The sequence below is a fragment of the Nerophis lumbriciformis genome, linkage group LG04, assembly GCF_033978685.3.
Source record: "Nerophis lumbriciformis linkage group LG04, RoL_Nlum_v2.1, whole genome shotgun sequence".
Taxonomy (NCBI): domain Eukaryota; kingdom Metazoa; phylum Chordata; class Actinopteri; order Syngnathiformes; family Syngnathidae; genus Nerophis; species Nerophis lumbriciformis.
In genome coordinates this window covers 31518255-31540254 of record NC_084551.2, presented here as the reverse complement: position 1 = coordinate 31540254, position 22000 = coordinate 31518255, and the positions used below count along the sequence as shown (strand labels likewise).

Genomic DNA, 22000 nt, shown 5'->3' with positions numbered 1-22000 from the left:
TTGACCATGGTGCTCTTGCTATGACATGCTGACCTGCATCTCCACGTAAGTATAAGGGAGGTTGTACTCTGGGGGCAACTTGCGGTCGTTGTTTATGAAGTGGTCCAGAATAGACGGGCTCAGTATTGGCTATTAAGACACACCCAAAAGAGAAGAAGAATGTAATCCAAAATTCTCAACAGTATTAAAAAAAAAAAAAAGATTCCTACCTGTGTGTCCAAGAAGATGACCCTCTCCTGCGTGATGAAGAAGTCAATCCCTGTGCTTTGGTTTCCACCTCGTTCCTTCATCTCTTGAGTTTGGGCTCGGAATACATAACCCCTGTGGAAGCAAACAACTTGAATGTTTAATCAGTTCCTATCAGAAAGTACAAAATAAAACGAAAACATTTAGCATTACATACTGAACACATACTGAACAATTAACAGAAACGGGGGTCATTAAAATGGCTAAAACCAAACCAACTTAAATATGCTGGGAAATTATACTGTAAGGGCCTGATTTACTAAAGGTTTGTGTGTACTAAAACATGTGCAAACCTAATAGCACACGCAGAATTGATCTACCAAACATGTAAAAAGTGGACTGCGTCTGTTAAGTGAGCAGAATAAGGCGTGCAATCCATATTGCGTGTCTGTCTTCATAAATATACAAAATTAATACCAGCGGCTACAATATTGGGAGAAGATGCAAATATATACAGCAAACTTAATGTGATTTATCAACACTCATCACCGTTTTGGGAGCACTATTTAGCATGTCTGAAAAGTACAAGCAAACTGACACACTCGGTGCTCGCTCTGCAACGAAAGAACGATTGACAGAGAATCCTCCGTCATGCATGTGTGTGTCAACATATTTGCATGGTCTGTCAGAAATAGAAAAGTTTAGACATATTTTCTATTCAGCAACATCCTTTTATAATTTTATAGCTGCATGCTGGGGGACTTAAGGGGCTGAATAAAATGAATTTAATTGATGTGGTTGTGTCTGCTGGCTTTTTTTTTTACTGCTGTTCGTTTTTTAATATAGAATATATATGAACATATCTAGTATCTAGTATCCTCTCACGCCTTGAGCAAAGTATGTGCAGCCTCTCTCCCATGAGCCAACCTTGAACGCAGAAAAAAAGAAAGAAAAAAAGTGGGTTCCCTTGTAGATGCACTTGAGACTGTGTCTAAAATGCCCATAAAAAGTTGTATATGTCTCCTGCATGTTTAAAAACATAGCAAAGGCCACAGGTAGGAGCATGATAAAATTAAGTGTCTCAGTGGCCCGTATAGCACACGCAAAATCCTCATTTAAATAAGGCGGTCTGCACCACTTTAGAATTGTACATGCAGTGCTAATAGAACACACACAACACGCCCACTAATAGTACACACAATTTTATAGATTGCACACGCTGTTTAGCATGTGGTATTAGGACCTTAGTAAATCAGGCCCTAAGTATCTCAGATTCGTGTTAAAGGTGACCAAACACATTAATATTATCATTAAATAATGAGTGTAATTACAATGTTTCCCATACATTCACATGCCACAAATAATTTGGACTGCCACAATTAAATTTGCCGCAACATGCCCTCCCTCATAAACACCTTATAATGGAACTGTCTGTGAATGTCACCGGCTCCAAAATAAATAAAAAATTTAACTAAAATATACGCCCAACACCAACAGCTAGCATATGTTACCAATAGTGGTGTAAGACAACAAATAAAAGTTAAATTTCATGGCTGCAACACGTGCCAAAACTAGTTGGGAAAGGGCATGTTCACCACTGTGTTACATGGCCTTTCCTTTTAACAACACTCAGTAAACGTTTGGGAACTGAGCAGACTCATTTTTTAAGCTTCTCAGGTGGAATTCTTTCCCATTCTTGCTTGATGTACAGCTTAAGTTGTTCAACAGTCCAGGGGTCTCAGTTGTGGTATTTTAGGCTTCATAATGCACCACACATTTTCAATGGGAGACAGGTCTGGACTACAGGCAGGCCAGTCTAGTACTCGCACTCTTTTACTATGAAGCCACGTTGATGTAACACGTAGCTTGGCATTGTCTTGCTGAAATAAGCAGGGGCGTCCATGGTAACGTTGCTTGGATGGCAACATATGTTGCTCCAAAACCTGTATGTACATTTCAGCATTAATGGCGCCTTCACAGATGTGTAAGTTACCCATGTCTTGGGCACTAATACACCCCCATACCATCACAGATGCTGGCTTTTCAACTTTGCGCCTATAACAATCCGGATGGCTCTTTTCCTCTTTGGTCCGGAGGACACGACATCCACAGTTTCCAAAAACAATTTGAAATGTGGACTCGTCAGACCACAGAACACTTTTCCACTTTGTATCAGTCCATCTTAGATGAGCTCAGGCCCAGCGAAGCCGACGGCGTTTCTGGGTGTTGTTGATAAACGGTTTTCGCCTTGCATAGGAGAGTTTTAACTTGCACTTACAGATGTAGCGACCAACTGTAGTTACTGACAGTGGGTTTCTGAAGTGTTCCTGAGCCCATGTGGTGATATCCTTTACACACTGATGTCGCTTGTTGATGCAGTACAGCCTGAGGGATCGAAGGTCACGGGCTTAGCTGCTTACGTGCAGTGATTTCTCCAGATTCTCTGAACCCTTTGATGATATTACGGACCGTAGATGGTGAAATCCCTAAATTCCTTGCAATAGCTGGTTGAGAAAGGTTTTTCTTAAACTGTTCAACAATTTGCTCACGCATTTGTTGACAAAGTGGTGACCCTCGCCCCATCCTTGTTTGTGAATGACTGAGCATTTCATGGAATCTACTTTTATACCCAATCATGGCACCCACCTGTTCCCAATTTGCCTGTTCACTTGTGGGATGTTCCAAATAAGTGTTTGATGAGCATTCCCCAACTTTTTTATCAGAATGTATTGCCACATTTCCCAACTTCTTTGTCACGTGTTGCTGGCATCAAATTCTAAAGTTAATGATTATTTGCAAAAAAAAAAAATGTTTATCAGTTTGAACATCAAATATGTTGTCTTTGTAGCATATTCAACTGAATATGGGTTGAAAAGGATTTGCAAATCGTTGTATACCGTTTATATTTACATCTAACACAATTTCCCAACTCATATGGAAATGGGGTTTGTACTTAAAATTGCCTTGTGGTGTGAATTAAATGAATGGCCTTTGACAGTTCAACCACATTGACATAAATGCCAGCTGCGAAATTCAAGGATTTAAAAATAAATGCTATGGTTGCTCAAAAGGTGATTAAAATCATACATTTCTCCAAACACTGCTTTTAAAAAATGTTAGCGACAATTCCTACTCTTTTTTTTCTGGTCTTATTGGACACTTTGAGAGTAACATGAAAGCATGTATCGCTCTGTATCTGCTGTTCAAGCTGCTTGTATCCGGACCAACTGGGGAACTGACTTATGATTCAATAGAAAGGATCCAGGGGGCATTTTGGATGCTTTTAGGGTTTCCAAAAAGGCTAATCCAACTTGGATGTGCCATTTGTTTGTGTTACAGCTTTACTACAGTAAGTGAAAAAATATGTGTTAGAAATTGCTAAGAAGCAGAAAGGGGTCAGATTAAATAAATTGTGCCTCTTCCGACTATTTTTCTGACATGCTGTAATGACAAACTGGAAGTAAGTGATGTATTGTATTGTAACAAAATGTTCGAAATAAACCATAACCAAAAAGTTTGACTAAAAAACAGACTGCATCACAAAGCCTACTATTATTATTACTACGATGATTATTATTATTTTTGTATTAACATTTTCTTTCCCATTGTTTGCGTTTTTTTTTTGTAGTTTTCTTCTTTAAATGGTATTTTCTGAAAGTGAAACCCCTGACCACACCATTGAGCCACCGTTCTCACCCGAAAACAATGTCTGGTTCAACCAAGTCTTTTTGTACACATTCACAGAACCACCACACCCAATACACAATCTGGTTTCAAATGTTTTTTTGCACTGTCAAAAACCAAAAACGCAAAAAATAGAAACAATGAGATAGTAAATGGCCCTCAGCAAGAGCAGCTCCAGTGCCCCTCTGTGCTTACGGAGTGTATCATCACAATGCGCACACACAGAATATATGAATCCTCTTAACAGTCTGGTCTTCCATTGCTTCTCCCTAAATATAAAAGTACAAATATACGTATGTTCATTATTATCTTCTCACATCTTTGAACTGTAATTCCTTCAGATTGGCCCACCATTACCTCTATCAAGCAAAGAAACTATTATTTTGATTAGCAATTATTGTTTTAGCTTAGAAAATATATTTATACAGGTTTTATAGTATCAAATGATCGGTCCTTTTATTAAATTGTAGTTAGAAGATATTAGATATTTTGTATATAAAAAAATATCAGTGCTTAAGAACTCATTGGATGTCGCTCAAATCTGAATAGAACAGAAATAATGATAGATATTCTATTTTGCCCATTTCACAATGGAATAATTATCTCATACTCCACATTGTGCAGTCTTTGCCGTCTTACATCAAAGTCCATAAACTAGTAAGTAGAGCTGGACGATTACGGCAACAACAAAAATAAAATCACGATTATTTTTGATCGATATTGTAATCACGATTAATTACACGATTATTTATTCATTTGAAAATATAAGTATGTGTTGTACCACTAAAACTCAACTTTAAACATAGTAAAAAAAAAAAACAGATACAATTAGTAACAAATACATTTCTACTAACTTGAATTGTTTTGCCAAGAAGATTATTTGTAATGTGTACATTTTCAGAATGGCGCATTCTATTTTTGGCCAAAGTAAGACAAAGAAAACAATCTGAAGTTGTCCTTATTTTGGAGTCATTATGCCAGGATTTTATCAGTGCTGGCCCAGGCGGGAATAGATTTTCGTCCATGTGGCCCCTGAGCTAAATTGAGTTTGACACCCCTGTTCCAGATCATAACTCATGCCTCTCACCTGGATATTAGAAGGATGAAGACATATTCCGACAAGTTTGTACACTCTGACAGCCGATTTCGACCCGGAAATAGCAAGATTGATACGAAAAGACATTTTTATTTTATTTTGCGATGATTATGAGTCATTCTTCATCTAAATTGGAAATATATACTGAACAAAAATATGAACACTTTTGTTTTTGCTGCCATTTTTCATGAGTTGAACTCTAAGATCTAAAACTTTTACTATATACACAAAATGATTCCTCCCAAGTATTGTTCACAAATATGTATTAGTGAACAATGTATTATGTGTTAGTGAGCATTTCTTCTTTGCCAAGGTAATCCATCCCACCTCACAGGTGTGGCATATCAAGATGCTGATTTAACAGCATGATTACGGTACATTTGTGCCTTAGGCTTGCCACAATACACAGCTACTCTGAAATATGCAGTTTTGCTTTATTGGGGGTCTGGGGTGGTCAGAAAAGCAGTCAGTATCTGGTGTGACTACCATTTGCCTCACGCAGTGCAACACATCTCCTTTGCATAGAGTTGATCAGATTGTTGATTGTGGCCGGTTGAATGTTGGTCCCCTCTAACCTGACTCTCGTCAGACCCTTGTAGTTCGCTGAGCTCCACACAAGGGTCTGGGCTCGAAGGCATTGCAAACTCCTTCCAGATAGCAAAAAATAATGAACCAATCAGGATCGCCGGGCGGGATTTCATAGATGTGACGTAACGCCGAAGCGACTGTTTGATTCAAACAACAATGGCGGCACGCAGCCCTCGCTGCATCGTGTGCTGAGATTGATTCTGCTATTGCAACTGTTTTGTCAAATTTATCGAATATTAATTCTTTAAAAGATGAACAGCAAACGGTTTTGAAGGCATATATTGGTGGCAAGGATGTTTTTGCTCTTCTTCCGACCGGGTTTGGATTTCCCAGCGTCGCTCTCTTCAGCGTCACGGGTTGATTTCGATGTGAGTGGTTGAAGTAGCACGTCATTCAAGATAACGGACAAGTGGTTTATCCAATCACATACAATGATTTTTTTTACAAGGCCCCGCCTTCTGAAATACATCTCCTACTGAGAACTCCCAGATTCTTGTGTGAAGCTCAGCGAACTACAAGGATCTGGCGAGAGTCAGGATAGGTCCCCTCCTCTTCAATGGCTGTGCGAAGTAGCTGAATATTGGCAGGAACTGGAACATGCTGTCAATCCACAACATCCCAAACAAGCTCAATGGGTGACATGTCCGTTGAGTATGCTGGTCATGCAGGAATTGTGTACAGATCCTTGCAACATGGTGCCGTGCATGGTCATGCTGCAACAAGAGGTGATGGTCTGGGGTGAATGGCACAACAATGGGCCTCAGGATCTCGTCACGGTATCTCTATGCATTCAAAATGCCATCAATAAAACGCACTTGAGTTCGTTGTCCATAACTTATGCCTGCACATACCATAACCCCAACCCCACCATGGGCCACTCAATTCACAACGTTGACATCAGCAAACCGTTCTCCCACACTATGCCATACACACTGTCTGCATCTGCCCTGAACAATGAAAACCTGGATTATCAGTGAATAGAACATCTCGCCAACATACCAGACATCATCGAATGAGAGCATTTGCCCAAGTCAATTACGACAACGAATTGCAGTCAGGTCGAGACCCCGTGCTGTGTGATAAAACTGCACATTTCAGAGTGGCCTTTTATTTTGGGCCGCCTCAGGCACACCTGTGCAATAATCATGCTGCTAAATCAGCATCTTGATATACCACACCTGTGAGGTGGGATGGATTATCTTGGCAAAGAAGAATTGCTCACTAACACAGATTTAGACAGATTTGTGAACAATATCTGAGAGAAATTGGTCTTTTGTGTATATAGTGAAAGTTTTAGATATTTGAGTTGAACTCATGAAAAATGGGAGCAAAAACAAAAGTGTTGCGTTTATATTTTTGTTCAGTGTATGAACAACCGAGCAGTCGGCATCCTAATGACAGCAGACCTTGTACAGTAGGTGATGTTGTATTAGGTTTTTTGGCTCTCAAAGTCTGCAGTGAGTAATAATCAGTAATGTTTAAAATAAAAAAGAGTGAACGCTGTGATGTGTTTATGAAATTAATGCGCCATGATGCTTAAATAAATCACAATAGGTCAATATTAAATGTTATTATAAATGTGACTGTTACTACATTACATATATATTTACATCATGTATATAAAACCTTAATGGAGGTGTTTGGATGTTTTTTAAGGGCTTTATAGGCAGAATAGAGCAGCTTCAATAGGCTTCATTGTAAGCAGACTTTTGATCGCATTTATTTACTATTTAGAATGTATTAAAAAAATACATCTGTCGTCATAATGATTGTGAACGATAGAAAAAAATCCAAAAAAAGTGCAGTTCCCCTTTAAGTACTTTATGCATGTGTAAGGTATTTTTTGAAATCTTTATTTTGTTAGCGCAGTAAGATCGGATGTGGCGCACCACGCTATTACTGTGAAGGGAGAAAGTGTGCTTTTCTGTTCGCAGCTTGACGATTAAAGAGACAATTTAAGGCTCTAAAAAAAGAGAGAGCGCCTCCCAAGTTGTGACTGCTATTTGTACATTGTTGATACATCGATAATGTTGTTCACAACCACACAAGCAGATGAGATGGGTTGTGGGTGTGTGCATTGTTCTTGCAAGCTTTAGCTTAGTAGTATAGTCGCTGTTTCAAGTGGCCGTCTCCACATTGTTAGTTAAGGACGGGGCGTTTGAGTGTGTTGCGGATGAATGAGTGGTATTGGACACGTTATTTTCCCAAACAAATATTACTTCTCCTCACCATGACAGTATTTCACTCACATTTATGTCAATTTATCCGATATTCTGCGTTTAACAGCGGATTCCATTTTATTGGCTAATTGACTCTGTCCACAGTTAGTGAACGCGGAAATCATATGCCTTACTTTTTTGTTGAGTTTAGTGATTATTGATAAGGCATACTAGCGCTCTCAAATAAAAAGTAGCAACCATGGTGAGATCCCAAAGTTCTAGAACACGTGCTCTGTTTTCATTCATTCGCTCCTCATCCGTTTTACAATTACAAGTTCCGGAATTTGCATTTACATTGCGCGGCCCATTGATAGTTTTTTTTTCTTTGATTATTATATTTTCATGATCATGAAAAGCCATTAGAGAACTCGAAATCAAAATTTGATTGTTTGCCCAGCCCTACTAGTAAGTAGCCTAATAACAAACATACCGGTACTTGCACAAAAATATAATTTTAGGAATTGATTGTTTATTAATCATGTCGAAAAGAAACCAGCAAAGATTCTGTTGGTTAAGTCTTAACTACCGGTATTACTGTCTAAAAAAAACCACATGATCGACCATACAATGGTACAACTGTTCTGGGTACTACTCAGCTCAAGAGATTGACATCGAAAAAATGTACTCAATAATGTATTATTCTTTTTCCACTTAGTTAAAGAAATGTAGTCAAATGTATGCATTACCGCTTTCTAGTCAGAGCACACACCTGGTACACTGTTGTCAGGCTAACCCATAGACAGCCCATGATTTTTTCTTTACTTTTTGTCAACCTTGGCAGAAGTTGGCGTTGCTGTATAGTGCTACCATATATTTGCTTTATAATATACATGTGTTGTACTGTAAGTCATAGATCATATTTACCTTTGGTCTTCTTCTGGGGTGTTGGCTGATAGCAGTGACATGACAGTTGATTTCCCACTTCCCTGCAGACCAATGACCCCCACCACAAGCATATCTGTTTGGTCCCGCAGGTACTGCAAAAACAAAACAAAACAAAACACACACAAAAAAACAGTAAAATATTGGTTGTGTAAGTCAAAAATGAAATATTCAAGTAGTATGGATGTGCCAATCGATCAGCCACCGATCAGTAAGAGCTGATATTTGTGGAAAAGTATGTGATCGCCATTTCAAATTACCGTATTTTTCGAAGTATAAGTTGCTCCGGAGTATAAGTCGCTCCGGAGTATAAGTCGCTCCGGAGTATAAGTCGCACCGGCCGAAAATGCATAATAAAGAAGGAAAAAAACATATATAAGTCGCACTGGAGTATAAGTCGCATTTTTGGGGGAAATTTATTTGATAAAACCCAACACCAAGAATATACTTTAAAATAAATAAAGAATAGTGAACAACAGGCTGAATAAGTGTACATTATATGACGCATAAATAACCAACTGAGAACGTGCCTGGTATGTTAACGTAACATATTTTGGTAAGAGTCATTCAAATAACTATAACATATAGAACATGCTATACGTTTACCAAACAATCTGTCACTCGTAATCGCTAAATCCCATGAAATCTTATACGTCTAGTCTCTTACGTGAATGAGCTAAATAATATTATTTGATATTTTACGGTAATGTGTTAATAATTTCACACATAAGTCGCTCCTGAGTATAAGTCGCACCCCCAGCCAAACTATGAAAAAACTGCGACTTATAGTCCTAAAAATACGATAATGTCGATAATGTCTTTTAATGCCAATCAGAAATGCCGTTCCTTTCTGGCTGACATTATATTCTTAGTCCTCTGGCTAACAAGCTAGCAAGCTTATTTTGTAAATCCATACAAAATTGTGAAGCTTCTCCCCTAACCTAATAATAATCAACTCCATTAATGCAAATAAACTGCATTTCATACAGGTAAGCAAAGGGGAACTACACTTTTTTTGGAATTTTGCCTATCGTTCACAATCATTATGAAAGACATGGGAGTTTTTTTTCATTATAAAATATTAAATTGTGAACTATTGACTTCATTTTTGCTCAAACAATTGTATGTAATAAAAGACATATAAGGAAGTAGTTTTAACTTTTGCTAAACAGTCAATAGCCCTCACCATGAATATATTAAAACATGTACAGTTGATACATGTAATTAGTTTTGCAGGGTTTCCCCTAGATTGCAACACTATATACATGGTGGTAGAGGTGTGGTCAATATGACATAATAATTTTTATTTGCAATAATGCAAATATTTTCTTTAAAAAGCCCAAACAAAGGTTTTATGTATATTTGAAAACAAATCCTTACTTGTGCTGACGCGCTTCTGACAAGCGATTTAGATGCACGTTTGTTTTTTTTCAAAATAAAGCAATGAGGAACGTTTTATGATATTTGAGATGTTTTTCAAACCTATTATGGCCAACAGTACGTAAATAAGAGACTAAATACGGTATATCCATTCTTACAATATATATAGCGGTATTAATTTTGCCGTGGCGTTGCGCCATGATTGCTATATGTAGGGGAGACCTTTAACTGGTATCGACCGATCTCACTTATGAATGATCGGAATCGGCAGCATAAAACCCTGATTGGAACATCCCGACTAAATAGTATACGAACTGCTGGACTCACCTCCATGGCGCTGTCACACCAGTTCATTTGTTCATCCACTAGCTTGATGCTGTGCTTCATCTTCTCTGGTGGGAGGAGTTTAGACTGACCAACCAGTGCTGAAATCAAGGCAAGAAATTAATTTCCAGTGTTGCACACCCGGGAAGGCTAGATTATAACTGGGATTATTTGTGTGAAATCAATGACGACTCACGATCCACAGCGCTGCTCGATGCAGAAGCATTCATTCCTCGGTTTTGGATCTGGTAAACGGGCTGGGTGGGTCGTTGGCCTTCCCTCTCCACTTTGGAGGGCCCAGTTCCCGAAGGCTGAGGTGTCGCCTCTGGTGGAGTCACCGGTTTCACTCCGTCATCACGAGCTTTCATCAACATGATTGGCTTCTCAAGAACTGGAGCTCCACTGCCCGGCGTACTCTGTGATGGCTTAGCCTTCCAAATGCCATAACAACAAAGAGATGAGACAATGAGCATGAAATATAATGTCACAATGATCATGTCGGCCGCACAGTGGCCTACAATCCCATCAGTCTCTCAGTTGGAACATCTCTGTGTGGAGTTTAAATGTGTGCAACTCTGTGCATGTGCGGGTTTTTTTTGCAGCTGCATCCCACATCCCAAAAACATACATTAAGCTAATTGGAGACTGAAAATCATCTACATGTGTGAACGTAAGTGTGAATGGTTTTCTATATGTGTCTTGTACAGTGGCAGGAACATCAAACACTCAAAATATACAGAAATGATCGAAAACACTACAGAACAGATACAACAGTGTAGGGTTGCAACAATTAATCAATAAAATGCATTAATTGGATTAGTAAAAAGCTTGGAATTACACTCTTTTGTTTTGATTAATCGTTTAATGAGTGTAATTTATAACATGTAAATTAGCCGGACCGCATGAAGCGCCTGGAACTTTAAATACACAAACATTGTTTCCGCACGGCTGCTGCTGGAGAAGAGGTGGGAATTTTTGGGCACCTCACAATTCGATTACGATTATTGATGCATCTTGAATTATGTTTATAATTGCAATTTTACATTTCTTTTCATTTCACTAAATAAGCATTTATCTGTTGCAACTTTTAAAAACAAGTGCATTTGTAATAAGAAACAGTTGAATTAATTCCCATTAGATTTATTAAATTAGTAAAATGTGTGCAAAACTAGAACATAAGTTCCCTAAAATGAAGAAGGAGCTAGTCCGATCTCTTGGTGAGGTGGCTCGCTGTAAATAAAACAATAAATAAATTATCGATTATTGACGTTTACTAATCAATTTTACAATCAGCCAAGTCAGAATTGCGATGCATCAAAAAATCGGTTATTTCCCCCACCTCTTGGTGTGTGTATTATTTTTATTAGAGCACACATATGAAAAGTGCAATTTCACATGTGTGAAAGTAGAAAAAAAAAAGATTATGGCAAACGAAATACTCTTAGTTTAATTAAACGATTTTCCTTAGAATACACATTAGGGCTATAAAGTGTTTTCCATTACTTGAACAAGATAACCCATACTATAGATAGATTGCTAAAATAATCGCTGCAGCTATACAAGTCAGCTATGTTCTTATGAGCATGTCTTTGGTTGCAGCATCTTGCTCATGCAGTTTTGCAACATTTTCATGTGGTCCACACAACATGTACGGTAATAATGTTTCTTTGGTCAAAATTGTTCATAGATCTTGTTTTACAGATCACCATCAAGTCGCTTTTTGACTTTCTCTTCAGAATAGGCATAATTTTTAGAGCTTCAATATCAATTCTACTGACTAAGTTCTAAAGTTAGAACTATATACTCCTTTTTATTAGAAATGACAGCAGCAGAGCATACATGTGCATGTCAAGCCAATCTGCCCCACAACAAGAGGATAGCGAAAAATAAGTGACTTGACTACAACTTTGGACTAAAACTGAATAAAAATGGCGGAGTCGTGCAAAGCTCTACCATACATGTACGTAACTAAGGCAAACTCATCACTAAAGTTTCAAATTCCAAACCGCTCATTTGGAGTACGGTATGTTTTAAAGAAGGCAAGATTGTTTTATAAATATCTCTACAGTGCCTCCATTGTTTGATTTCAAATTTACGGGACTTAAGGGGATACCAAATACACAAAACAGGTAACAAAAGGTAAGAAAGTTTGGTTTTGCATAACAGGACCCCTTCAGAATGTGTTTGGTTTTGGATTATTGAGGACAAGTAGTATTGAAAATAGATTGATGATCATGTTTGCCTATTTTGTGGTCAACCACGGTTCTTTTTACAGAACAATAGTTTGCAGCATATAGCGTAATGTATAGTAATTTTTTTACTGTGTACTGTGCATGTATTACCCTCTCTCCTGGGGGCTTCACCAGAATGATGGGGGTCTTTTGAATGAGAAGGCCAAGTGTGTCCTCACTGCCGTCCTAAAAACAAATCACATAGTTCATGCAACAGTAAACTGAACGCAACGTACACTATATTGCCAAAAGTATTTTGCCACCCATCCAAATGATAAGAATCAGGTGTCCTAATCACTTGGCCCGGCCACAAGTGTATAAAATCAAGCACTTAGGCATGGAGACTCTTTCTACAAACATTTGTGAAAGAATGGGCCGCTCTCAGGAGCTCAGTGATTTCCAGGGTGGAACTGTCATAGGATGCCACCTGTGCTACAAATCCAGTCGTGAAATGTCCTCGCTCCTAAATATTCCAAAGTCAACTGTCGGCTTTATTATAACAAGATGGAAGAGTTTGGGAACAACAGCAACTCAGCCACCAAGTGGTAAGCCACGTAAACTGACAGAGAGGGGTCAGCGGATGCTGAAGCACATAGTGCAAAGAGGCCGCTGACTTTATGCTACAGAGCACCAACTTCATGGGACCTTCCAATTAGCCCACGTACAGTACGCAGAGAGCTTCATGGAATGGGTCTCCATGGCCGAGCAGCTGCATCTAAGCTATACATCCCCAAGTACAATGCAAAGCGTCAGATGCAGTGGTGTAAAGCACGTCGCCACTGGACTCTTGAACAGTGGAGACGCCTTCTCTGGAGTGATGAATCACGCTTTTCCATCTGGCAATCTGATGGATGAGTCTGGGTTTGGAGGTTGCCAGCAGAACGGTACATTTCGGACTGTATTGTGCCGAGTGTGATTTAAGGTGTGGGGTTGTTTTACAGGAGTTGGGCTTGGCCCCTTAGTTCCAGTGAAAAGAAACTTTGAATGCTCCAGGATTCCAAAACATTTTGGATAATCCCATGCCTAAAACCTTGTGGGAACAGTTTAGAGTGGGCCCCTTCCTCTTCCAACATGACTGTGCACCAGTGCACAAAGCAAGGTCCATAAAGCCATGGATTACAGAGTCGGGTATCGATGAACTTGACTGGCCTGCACAGAGTCCTGACCTGAACCCCGATAGAACACCTTTGGGATGAATTAGAACGGAGACTGTGAGCCTTCTCGACCAACATCAGTGTGTGACCGCATACTTGCCAACCTTGAGACCTCCGATTTCGGGAGGTGGGGGGTGGGGCGTGGTTGGGGGTGGGGCGGGGGCGTGGTTGGGGGCGTGGTTAAGAGGGGAGGAGTATATTTACAGTTAGAATTCACCAAGTCGTCCTGAGTAGTCTTGGGTTCAATCCCGAGCTCGGGATCTTTCTGTGTGGAGTTTGCATGTTCTCCCCGTGACTGCGTGGGTTCCCTCCGGGTACTCCGGCTTCCTCCCACTTCCAAAGACATGCACCTGGGGATAGGTTGATTGGCAACACTAAATTGGCCCTAGTGTGTGAATGTGAGTGTGAATGTTGTCTGTCTATCTGTGTTGGCCCTGCGATGAGGTGGCGACTTGTCCAGGGTGTACCCCGCCTTCCGCCCGATTGTAGCTGAGATAGGCTCCAGCGCCCCCCGCGACCCCGAAGGGAATAAGCGGTAGAAAATGGATGGATGGATGGAATTCACCAAGTCAAGTATTTCATATATATATATATATATATATATATATATATATATATATATATATATATATATATATAAGAAATACTTACCGGTAGTCAAGTATTTCAATAAGAAATACTTACCGGTAGTCAAGTATTTCATATATATATATATATATATATATATATATATATATATATATATATATATATATATATATATATATATATATATATATATATATATATATATATATAAATAAATAAGAGAAATACTTGAATTTCAGTGTTCATTTATTTACACATATACACACACATAACACTCATCTACTCATTGTTGAGTTAAGGGTTGAATTGTCCATCCTTGTTCTATTCTCTGTCAATATTTTTCTAACCATGCTGAACACCCTCTCTGATGATGCATTCTGCTATGTCTCCTTGTTGTGTGCGCAGTTGTGCACTGCACGCTCTAAAAGCCGTGGATGTTATTGTCACATATGCATGTACAGTACATGGCAGTATTGTCCTGTTTAAGAGTGTCACATCATTGCTGTTTACGGCAGACGAACTGCTTTACGGTAGACGAAAACGTGACTGCTGTTGTTGTGTGTTGTTACCGCGCTGGGAGGACGTTAATGAAACTGCCTGACAATAAACCCACATAAGAAACCAAGAACTCGCCCTCGATCATTCTACAGTTATAACGTGATTGGGCAGGGTTTATATTGTGGGAAAGCGGACGTGAAAACAGGATGTCGACACGTCACTCAGGTGCGCATGGAGCTGGGGGGGGGGGGGGGGGGGGCGTGGCCTCCAGCTCCGCCTGAATTTCGGGAGATTTTCGGGAGAAAATTTTTCCCGGGAGGTTTTCGGGAGAGGTGCTGAATTTCGGGAGTCTCCCGGAAAATCAAGTATGGTGGCAAGTATGGTGTGACCTCACCAATGCGCTTTTGGAAGAATGGTCGAAATTTCATATAAACACACACCGCAACCTTGTGGACAGCCTCCCCAGAAGAGTTGAAGCTGTAATAGCTGCACCGACATCAGATGAACCCCACGGGTTAGGAATGGGATGGCACTTCAAGTTCATATGTGAGTCAAGACAGGTGGCCAAATACTTTTGGCAATATAGTGTATGTGTCTAAAGAGTGTTACCCTTCGTTCCCTCGGTTGGTATTCTCGATCACGACTTGGACCGGACAGATTCTGGCCTGGCGCTCCAACTTCCCGTTCGACACGGCGTCGCCTTCTCCGCCGCCCTGGCCCATACATCCCAGGTTGACTGTGGCCGGATTCTGACATACTGCTAACACGCTTTAGCAGCCAATTTAACTCCAACTAAACGAACGACCACTACAGTTGTTGTCTGTGTGTAAGATAGCTTGTTCGCTCAAACAGAAACCAGCGAAAGACAACTTTTACTGTCTCCAAATATTTCTAAAACAATAAACCGTGTGTCACCAAACATATATATGACCATAACTTCACCTGTCTTTATCAATATTATGCGATGTAAATGGACGAAGGGGCGGATAATGAAACACACGAGCACTAGCCCATCAACACAAAAACAACCGCAACGTTTGCTTGCTGTTAATGGCGCTTGGTATAATAGTCGGCGTTGGCCGTTTCCAAGTCAATGCGTTGTATAATGAAATGAATCGAAGAAGCTCCACCCGTTTATTATTACAACGTTTTACACATCAAACGCACCTTAATTGTCCCCAAAATAGAGTCGTCAGGAAACAAAAAGCGTCAGTCGTTCCGCCACATTTTTTGAACATTTTAAACACAGGGGAATTGTTATTTTTGAGCCAAAGTCGTTACGCAAGTTTAAATTGTATTTGAATGATTTTTAACGTATACTCTTGGTTTCATAGCTCAAATGAAACGTTCCATTATTAAAAAATAAACAAAACACCAGTACGGTGCATTGTGGGAAGCGTATGCTTTATTCTTCCGGTTTGAAAGGCTACGACAAGGACTCCGTCGTCAACATTACGGTGTCCACAAATGTAAGTTATTTTCTTTCACCAGTGGCTTGTTTGACGAGCAAGTACAGCAGATCCTCGCTTGGTTCGGGGACAAATCATAATAAGACTATTGAAGCCCTGCTTGTAAATTAGCAGCGACAAGTTCATGGTTAGTTGGCTGACTATCAGTTGTTTTATGGTCAATAATGGAATAACATGGAATCAACCGACAACTCTGCTGCAAGGGTCCATTTTTGAAAGTGAGTATAATGATTAAGGTTTGGTTTATGCTATTTTTTTCATATTCACAACTCAAAGCTTTTCAGAAAGAGGTTGGTCAGAAAGATGCGTTACACATCTCCTATATGGTTTCAGTTCTTGTTTACCATGATAATTAAGTGTGTTAGTATTGTGTGTGCTGATTAAACACGTTTGAATATCATTGCACACAACATCAGCATTAATGGCTCCCCATAAAATGAAAGCACAACACAAATGGATGATCGCCCTCTAGTGTCTGCTTTGAGTTTAGCGCTTATATCGTGTTTCCTAAAAGGGACAAGCGGTAGGAAATGGATGGATACAGTATTTCTATTTTTGACCCCTACTTTAACACTTTAATTTTTGATTAAATAAAAGTTGTCACAATGCAACTTATGAAATATCATGCAATGATGTATTGTTTAGCTGTAATGTACCCTTGAACTATCATCGGTTGACTACTTTACCATTACCTGTAGTTCACGTGACTAGATCTCCATTATCTTACCTTTTGTGATACTTTTTTGGAGCCAGTGTCTCTGTATGTGCTGGATCTTTTCCTGGGGGTATTCACAGATGCAGGTTAAGTGAAAACTCTTGAGTATGTAACCCCTGAGATGAGGGAAATGCAGAATGTCCACTGTGGAGGACACTGGTTCTCATAATAGGATATTGTTTCAAATAAATTGTTCTAACATAAAGTGAACTGGTAAAAAAAACAAAAAAACTTGTTAGCAAAAAAGAAGAAACTATATAGTTTAACCTTGATTTCAGATATTTGTTTTAGTCATATTTACATTTTATATTCCATTCATCCATCCATTTTCTACCGCTTGTCCCTCTTTAAAAAAAATAGAAATATTTCTTAGGTCTTTCATTCTTGTAAATATAACTCCGATATGAGCTATATTACTTTCAATAAGCATACAATGATCGAAGTATATCTCAGAATTTAGTACATAACATTTATAAGCCAATAGATTTAAGAAAGTGCCTGATCAGAAATATTTATATAGTTACTTTGCATTTGCAGTGACTTTCCATGTCAAATAAAAAAGAGATATTTTGAGCTGCCTGCATATGCATTTTTCACCAGTGGGATTGCACCTAAATAAAAATAAGATTTTTTTTCATACCAATCCTACACTTTTTTACCTGTAAAACTCATGCATTGACCCTGTCAGTAATTGTCTCTCACTTCAGTCCAATATTATTTTACTTTTATTATTTCTCGTTAAAAAGTGTAACAACTCACCACAAACACGCACCTTCAGTTCCAACTGGGTAAAAAAAGATGGCCTTTTCTGTCCCAATATGGTGAATCGTAGAAGAGGTTGTTTTTTTTTATTGTGGTCTTTACTCAAAGTCAACATACTCAGAATTGATTGATCTAATTTAGATCGGCTGTTCTAAAACCCAACCCTCAATGTGTTTCCCATCTCAGGATAAAAATACTCAGACTTCATGTTTAAACTCAAGAGTTTGTTGAACCTCCGATCTGGAATACTCCCCCTGTTCAGGAAGAAAAGCTCAGACTTGATTGGGCAATACAATAAGCCTTGGTAGCCACCTGGTGGTGTGTGTGCATCCCTACACCCTAAATATAAGACATCTTGTTTTGTTCAGCTATTTTCTTGTATTTGGCTGTTGGCATCAATATAGTGTTTGTTACTATGAGATGAGGTACAATGTACTTTAAAAGTGAATCTTTGCTTTTCTTAGATCATTCCTGGTTGGCTTATGTCTGAGGACTGGAGCAGTGATGACTGCGGTGAAGTCACAAATACGTATGTGGAGAATACCGATGTGTGCAAAGCCAAATGTTGGGAGTGTGGTAAACGCTACTGCAGTTTGTACAGCCTGATCTCCCACTACACCAGCCACAACATTGCGGCCACCTGCAACATCTGCAAGGTGACGTTCCAGCGTCTGACGTCGCTTTCCTTACACCTGGAAAACGTGCACTCGCCGCCTCTGTGCATGAAGTGCCGCCGCGGCTTCGGCAGCGTGTGGGAACTGAACAAGCACGCAGAGTCACTTTGTGCACGCCCAAAACGGCAGAGAACTTGCCTAGTCGAAAGCTCACAGAAGGAGAGAACATTGAAAGTCGAAAGCTCACAGGAGGAGAGAACATACGAAGACGAAAGCTCACAGGAGGGGAGGACATACAAAGTTGAAAGCTTACAGGAGGCGAGAACATACAAAGACGTAAGCTTACAGAAGAAAAGAACATACGAAGACGAAAGCTCTCAGGAGGAGAGAACATACAAAGTCAAAAGCTCACAGAATCAAAGGACAATCAAAGTTGAAAGCTCAGAGGAAAGAACATTCAAAGTCAAAAGCTTACAGGAGCAAAAAACATACGAAGACAAAAGCTCACAGGAGGAAAGGACATACAAAGTTGAAAGCTCACTGGAGGTGAGAACTTTCAAAGGCGAACACTTACAGGAGGGAAGACCATACGTACTTGAAAGCTCACAGGAGGAGAGAACACAATTGGACGAAAACTCACAGGAGCAAAAAACATATAAGGTCGAAAGCTCACAGGAGCAGATAACACACTTAGAAGAAAGCTCACAGGAGGAGAGAACATACGAAGTCCATAGCTCACAGGAGGAAAGGACGTACAAAGTTGAAAGCTCACTGGAGGTGAGAACTTTCAAAGTCGAACGCTTACAGGAGCAAAGAACATACGAAGACGAAAGCTCACAGGAGCAGATAACACATTTAGACGAAAGCTCACAGGAGGAGAGAACGTACAAAGTGGAAAGCTCACAGGAGGAGAGGACGTACAAAGTGGAAAGCTCACAGGAGGAGAGGACGTACAAAGTGGAAAGCTCACAGGAGGAGATAACACACTTAGTGGAAAGCTCACAGGAGGAGATAACACACTTAGTGGAAAGCTCACAGGAGGAGAGAACACACTTGGACGAAAGCTCACAGGTGCAAAGAACATACATAGAAGAGTGGGACATGCAGTCATCAGAGAGGCCGGAGACATCAGGACACAGCGTTGAGTACACTCTGGGAGACTGGGACCTGGGGAAGCCCATTGAGTCCGATGAATTCAGCACAGATGAGTCGACAAGCACTGCCTCCGAGAACGAGGACAATTACGACGACGCAGCTTATGCCAAAAGAGCAGAAAGTTATCGCAATGACTCAGAATCTGACTCGAGTTCCACCGATTCCTGCTATGCCGCCGAGACTCCAGCTTCCAGCACACCCAAGGCCGACCCGCCGGGTAACGACGTCTCCATGTGCAACGAGTGCGGCCGAGGACCCTTCAGGTCTTTGAAGCTGCACCGGCTGCACTGCAGTCGTGTCAAAGTCAAATACATGTGCTCCCGCTGCAAGGCGCTCTTCCCCAGCGAAGCGTCTCTCTCGGAACACTACATCCCGCTGTGCTCCTGTGACGACTGCGGCCAGGTGTTCACCAACCGGGACTCCCGCCATCAACATCCGTGCTCCAACAGAGGCAGCTCGCGTCTGATATACTTTTGTTCCGAGTCCATGCCCAAAGCATGTTCCATATGCAAATCTTTCTTTGTCAATGAAAAGAGCTTGTTAAACCACGTCACCAGAGTGCACACGTCAGTTGTCAGCACCAAGTTGTGCATCGTCACGGGGCGGACAAACAAAAAGCCGGACGTCTCCGCAGCGGCCGCGAGTGGTTCTGAGCCCCTTGCTCCAACGCTTCTGGCGTCGAGCAGCGACCCCGCGTGTCAGATCCCTAATTTGTTCAAGCATGTGGTTAACGGCAAGCTTTCCACCTCCACGGTGCTGGTCAAGAAGACTTCTCTTGTCACTTCAGTACAAGGACTGGACAAGGGCTCCGTCCCTGGGATTCTGGCCGTGTTCCAGAACCAAAGCCAGGCGGCGTCTTTGACCCAGCACATGACTAAGGGATGGCGCTCCAAGCCGTCCCACCCCTGCAGGCAATGCGGCACCGTCCTGAGGCAGCCTTACCTCGCCATCAGCCACCGCTACCTCCACCGGGGCCGCCGCCTGCACCGGTGTCAGTGCGGCCGGGCCTTTAAGCACCGGCTGCACCTCCTGCGACACTGCGTGCAGCACGCGGAGGCCAAGAGCTACATCTGCGTCAACTGCGGCAACACCTTCGCGGGAGCCAGACACTTCGCGAAGCACATGAGGGGCAAAACGCGGAAGAAACGTCGGGCAAAGTGCAAAATGCCCTTCGAGTGCGGCTGCGGACAACTGTTTTATCGGCCCTCCGCTTACATCTGGCATCAGCTTAAAAACAATGTGAAAAGCAGACGTTTGACAAAAAGGGGGAAATGACGAAAGCCAGTAAAAAAGTGTCATACCAAAAGTCATTTAATTGTCACTGTGTTTTTAATTCCAAGGACAACTTTTAATAACGTGCAAAAGATACAACAGTAAACATAGTTCCTTCCATAAGTCACTGTTTTTCCCTTCAGTATTACATAAAAAAAAAAATCAAAGCTCCAGTTTATCCTCTTGAGGTTTGTCCAGTTTTTTTTGTTTGTTTTTTACAAAGTGCTTGTTCTCCAATGAGGTATCACTGATGTCGATCTTTGATTTTATTAGGCTTATGAGAAAGCTAATAATGGGTGACCATGTTTAAGCCCTTCATATTCAGGTGCATCTAAAAAAAAGTGAATGTGGTGACTTTTCTTTTCAGGAGTTCACTTCAGATTTGAGGCCAATTAAAAGGCTAATCTGATGTTTACACCAATATTAAACTTTTTGACAATTTTCCTGTTTCATGAGTAATTGAATTTTATAAGACAAAATACTTAAAATTATTACAGTAATCCCTCGTTTGTCGCTGTTAAATGATTCCGGACATAGATGAATTCCCACTAAATGGGAATTGTTCATTATGAATCAAATATGTTCCTAGCTAGAGCGTAAACAACATATTTACGCCTTTCTGAGTACATTTTCAACATTATGAGAGCCCTTTAGACATGAAATAGCATTATTACAATCACCTTTACACTCTTAATGCAATATAATTATGCTGCTTGAGGCTGAGCCAATCAGCAGCCACGATACTGAACAGATTGATTTGATTGGTTTGGTCTCATCTAGTAGCCAATACTGCTGTTGTATTGATATTTTACTTCATTTAGCCGTGCATAAAAATTTAGGACAAAAAATGTAAAATATGCTAAAAAAAAAAATAAGAAAATGGAGGCGATAAGGCAGAGGGACGACTGTAAATATATTATTGGAATTCAAGGGTACTCTTTCTGAATTGAACTACTGAAAATAAACTTTTCAAAGATATTCAAAACATTTTTAGATGCACCTGTATATCACAATTTTATTATAGAGTATATGATATTTTATTTCCTTAGTTCTCCACTAGATGAAGCAGTCAGGTCACTGAGAACCAGTCTTCAATGCCCCCACACTAAATGTAGACTACTTTTCCTGCATCCCATCGTTTTGGCCTTATGTTTTGAGATGGACCATTTCACACAATTTGAAA

The 22000-nt window shown here is 40.3% G+C and overlaps 2 protein-coding genes across 5 annotated transcripts in view; one reads left to right on the top strand and one right to left on the bottom strand.

The window, feature by feature from the left end:
* Positions 1 to 17981, bottom strand: part of smg9 (SMG9 nonsense mediated mRNA decay factor) — a 24814-nt gene extending 6833 nt beyond the window's left edge. The window contains exons 1-9 of one of the 3 annotated variants that reach the window (XM_061952358.1): positions 17787 to 17981; positions 17027 to 17078; positions 15440 to 15543; positions 12702 to 12776; positions 10556 to 10790; positions 10363 to 10460; positions 8638 to 8750; positions 210 to 321; positions 34 to 129 (exon numbers count right to left, since the gene is read on the bottom strand). In XM_061952358.1, coding sequence (XP_061808342.1) covers positions 34 to 129; positions 210 to 321; positions 8638 to 8750; positions 10363 to 10460; positions 10556 to 10790; positions 12702 to 12776; positions 15440 to 15543; positions 17027 to 17078; positions 17787 to 17891 — 990 coding nt within the window. In that variant the 5' untranslated portion in view covers positions 17892 to 17981. Of the gene's footprint in view, positions 1 to 33; positions 130 to 209; positions 322 to 8637; positions 8751 to 10362; positions 10461 to 10555; positions 10791 to 12701; positions 12777 to 15439; positions 16067 to 17026; positions 17079 to 17773 lie in introns of those variants that run through there. The other 2 variants (XM_061952364.1, XM_061952372.1) reach the window with 2 other exon arrangements.
* Positions 16081 to 22000, top strand: LOC133599523 (uncharacterized). 2 transcript variants are annotated; one of them, XM_061952339.1, is made up of 2 exons: positions 16081 to 16299; positions 18241 to 22000. In XM_061952339.1, exons 1-2 carry the CDS (start codon positions 16231 to 16233, stop codon positions 20818 to 20820), a joined length of 2649 nt encoding a protein of 882 aa, XP_061808323.1. In that variant the 5' UTR covers positions 16081 to 16230; the 3' UTR covers positions 20821 to 22000. The 2 variants fall into 2 exon arrangements, with proteins under 2 accessions (XP_061808323.1, XP_061808331.1); XM_061952347.1 differs by having other exon boundaries at positions 16268 to 16517; positions 18241 to 21999.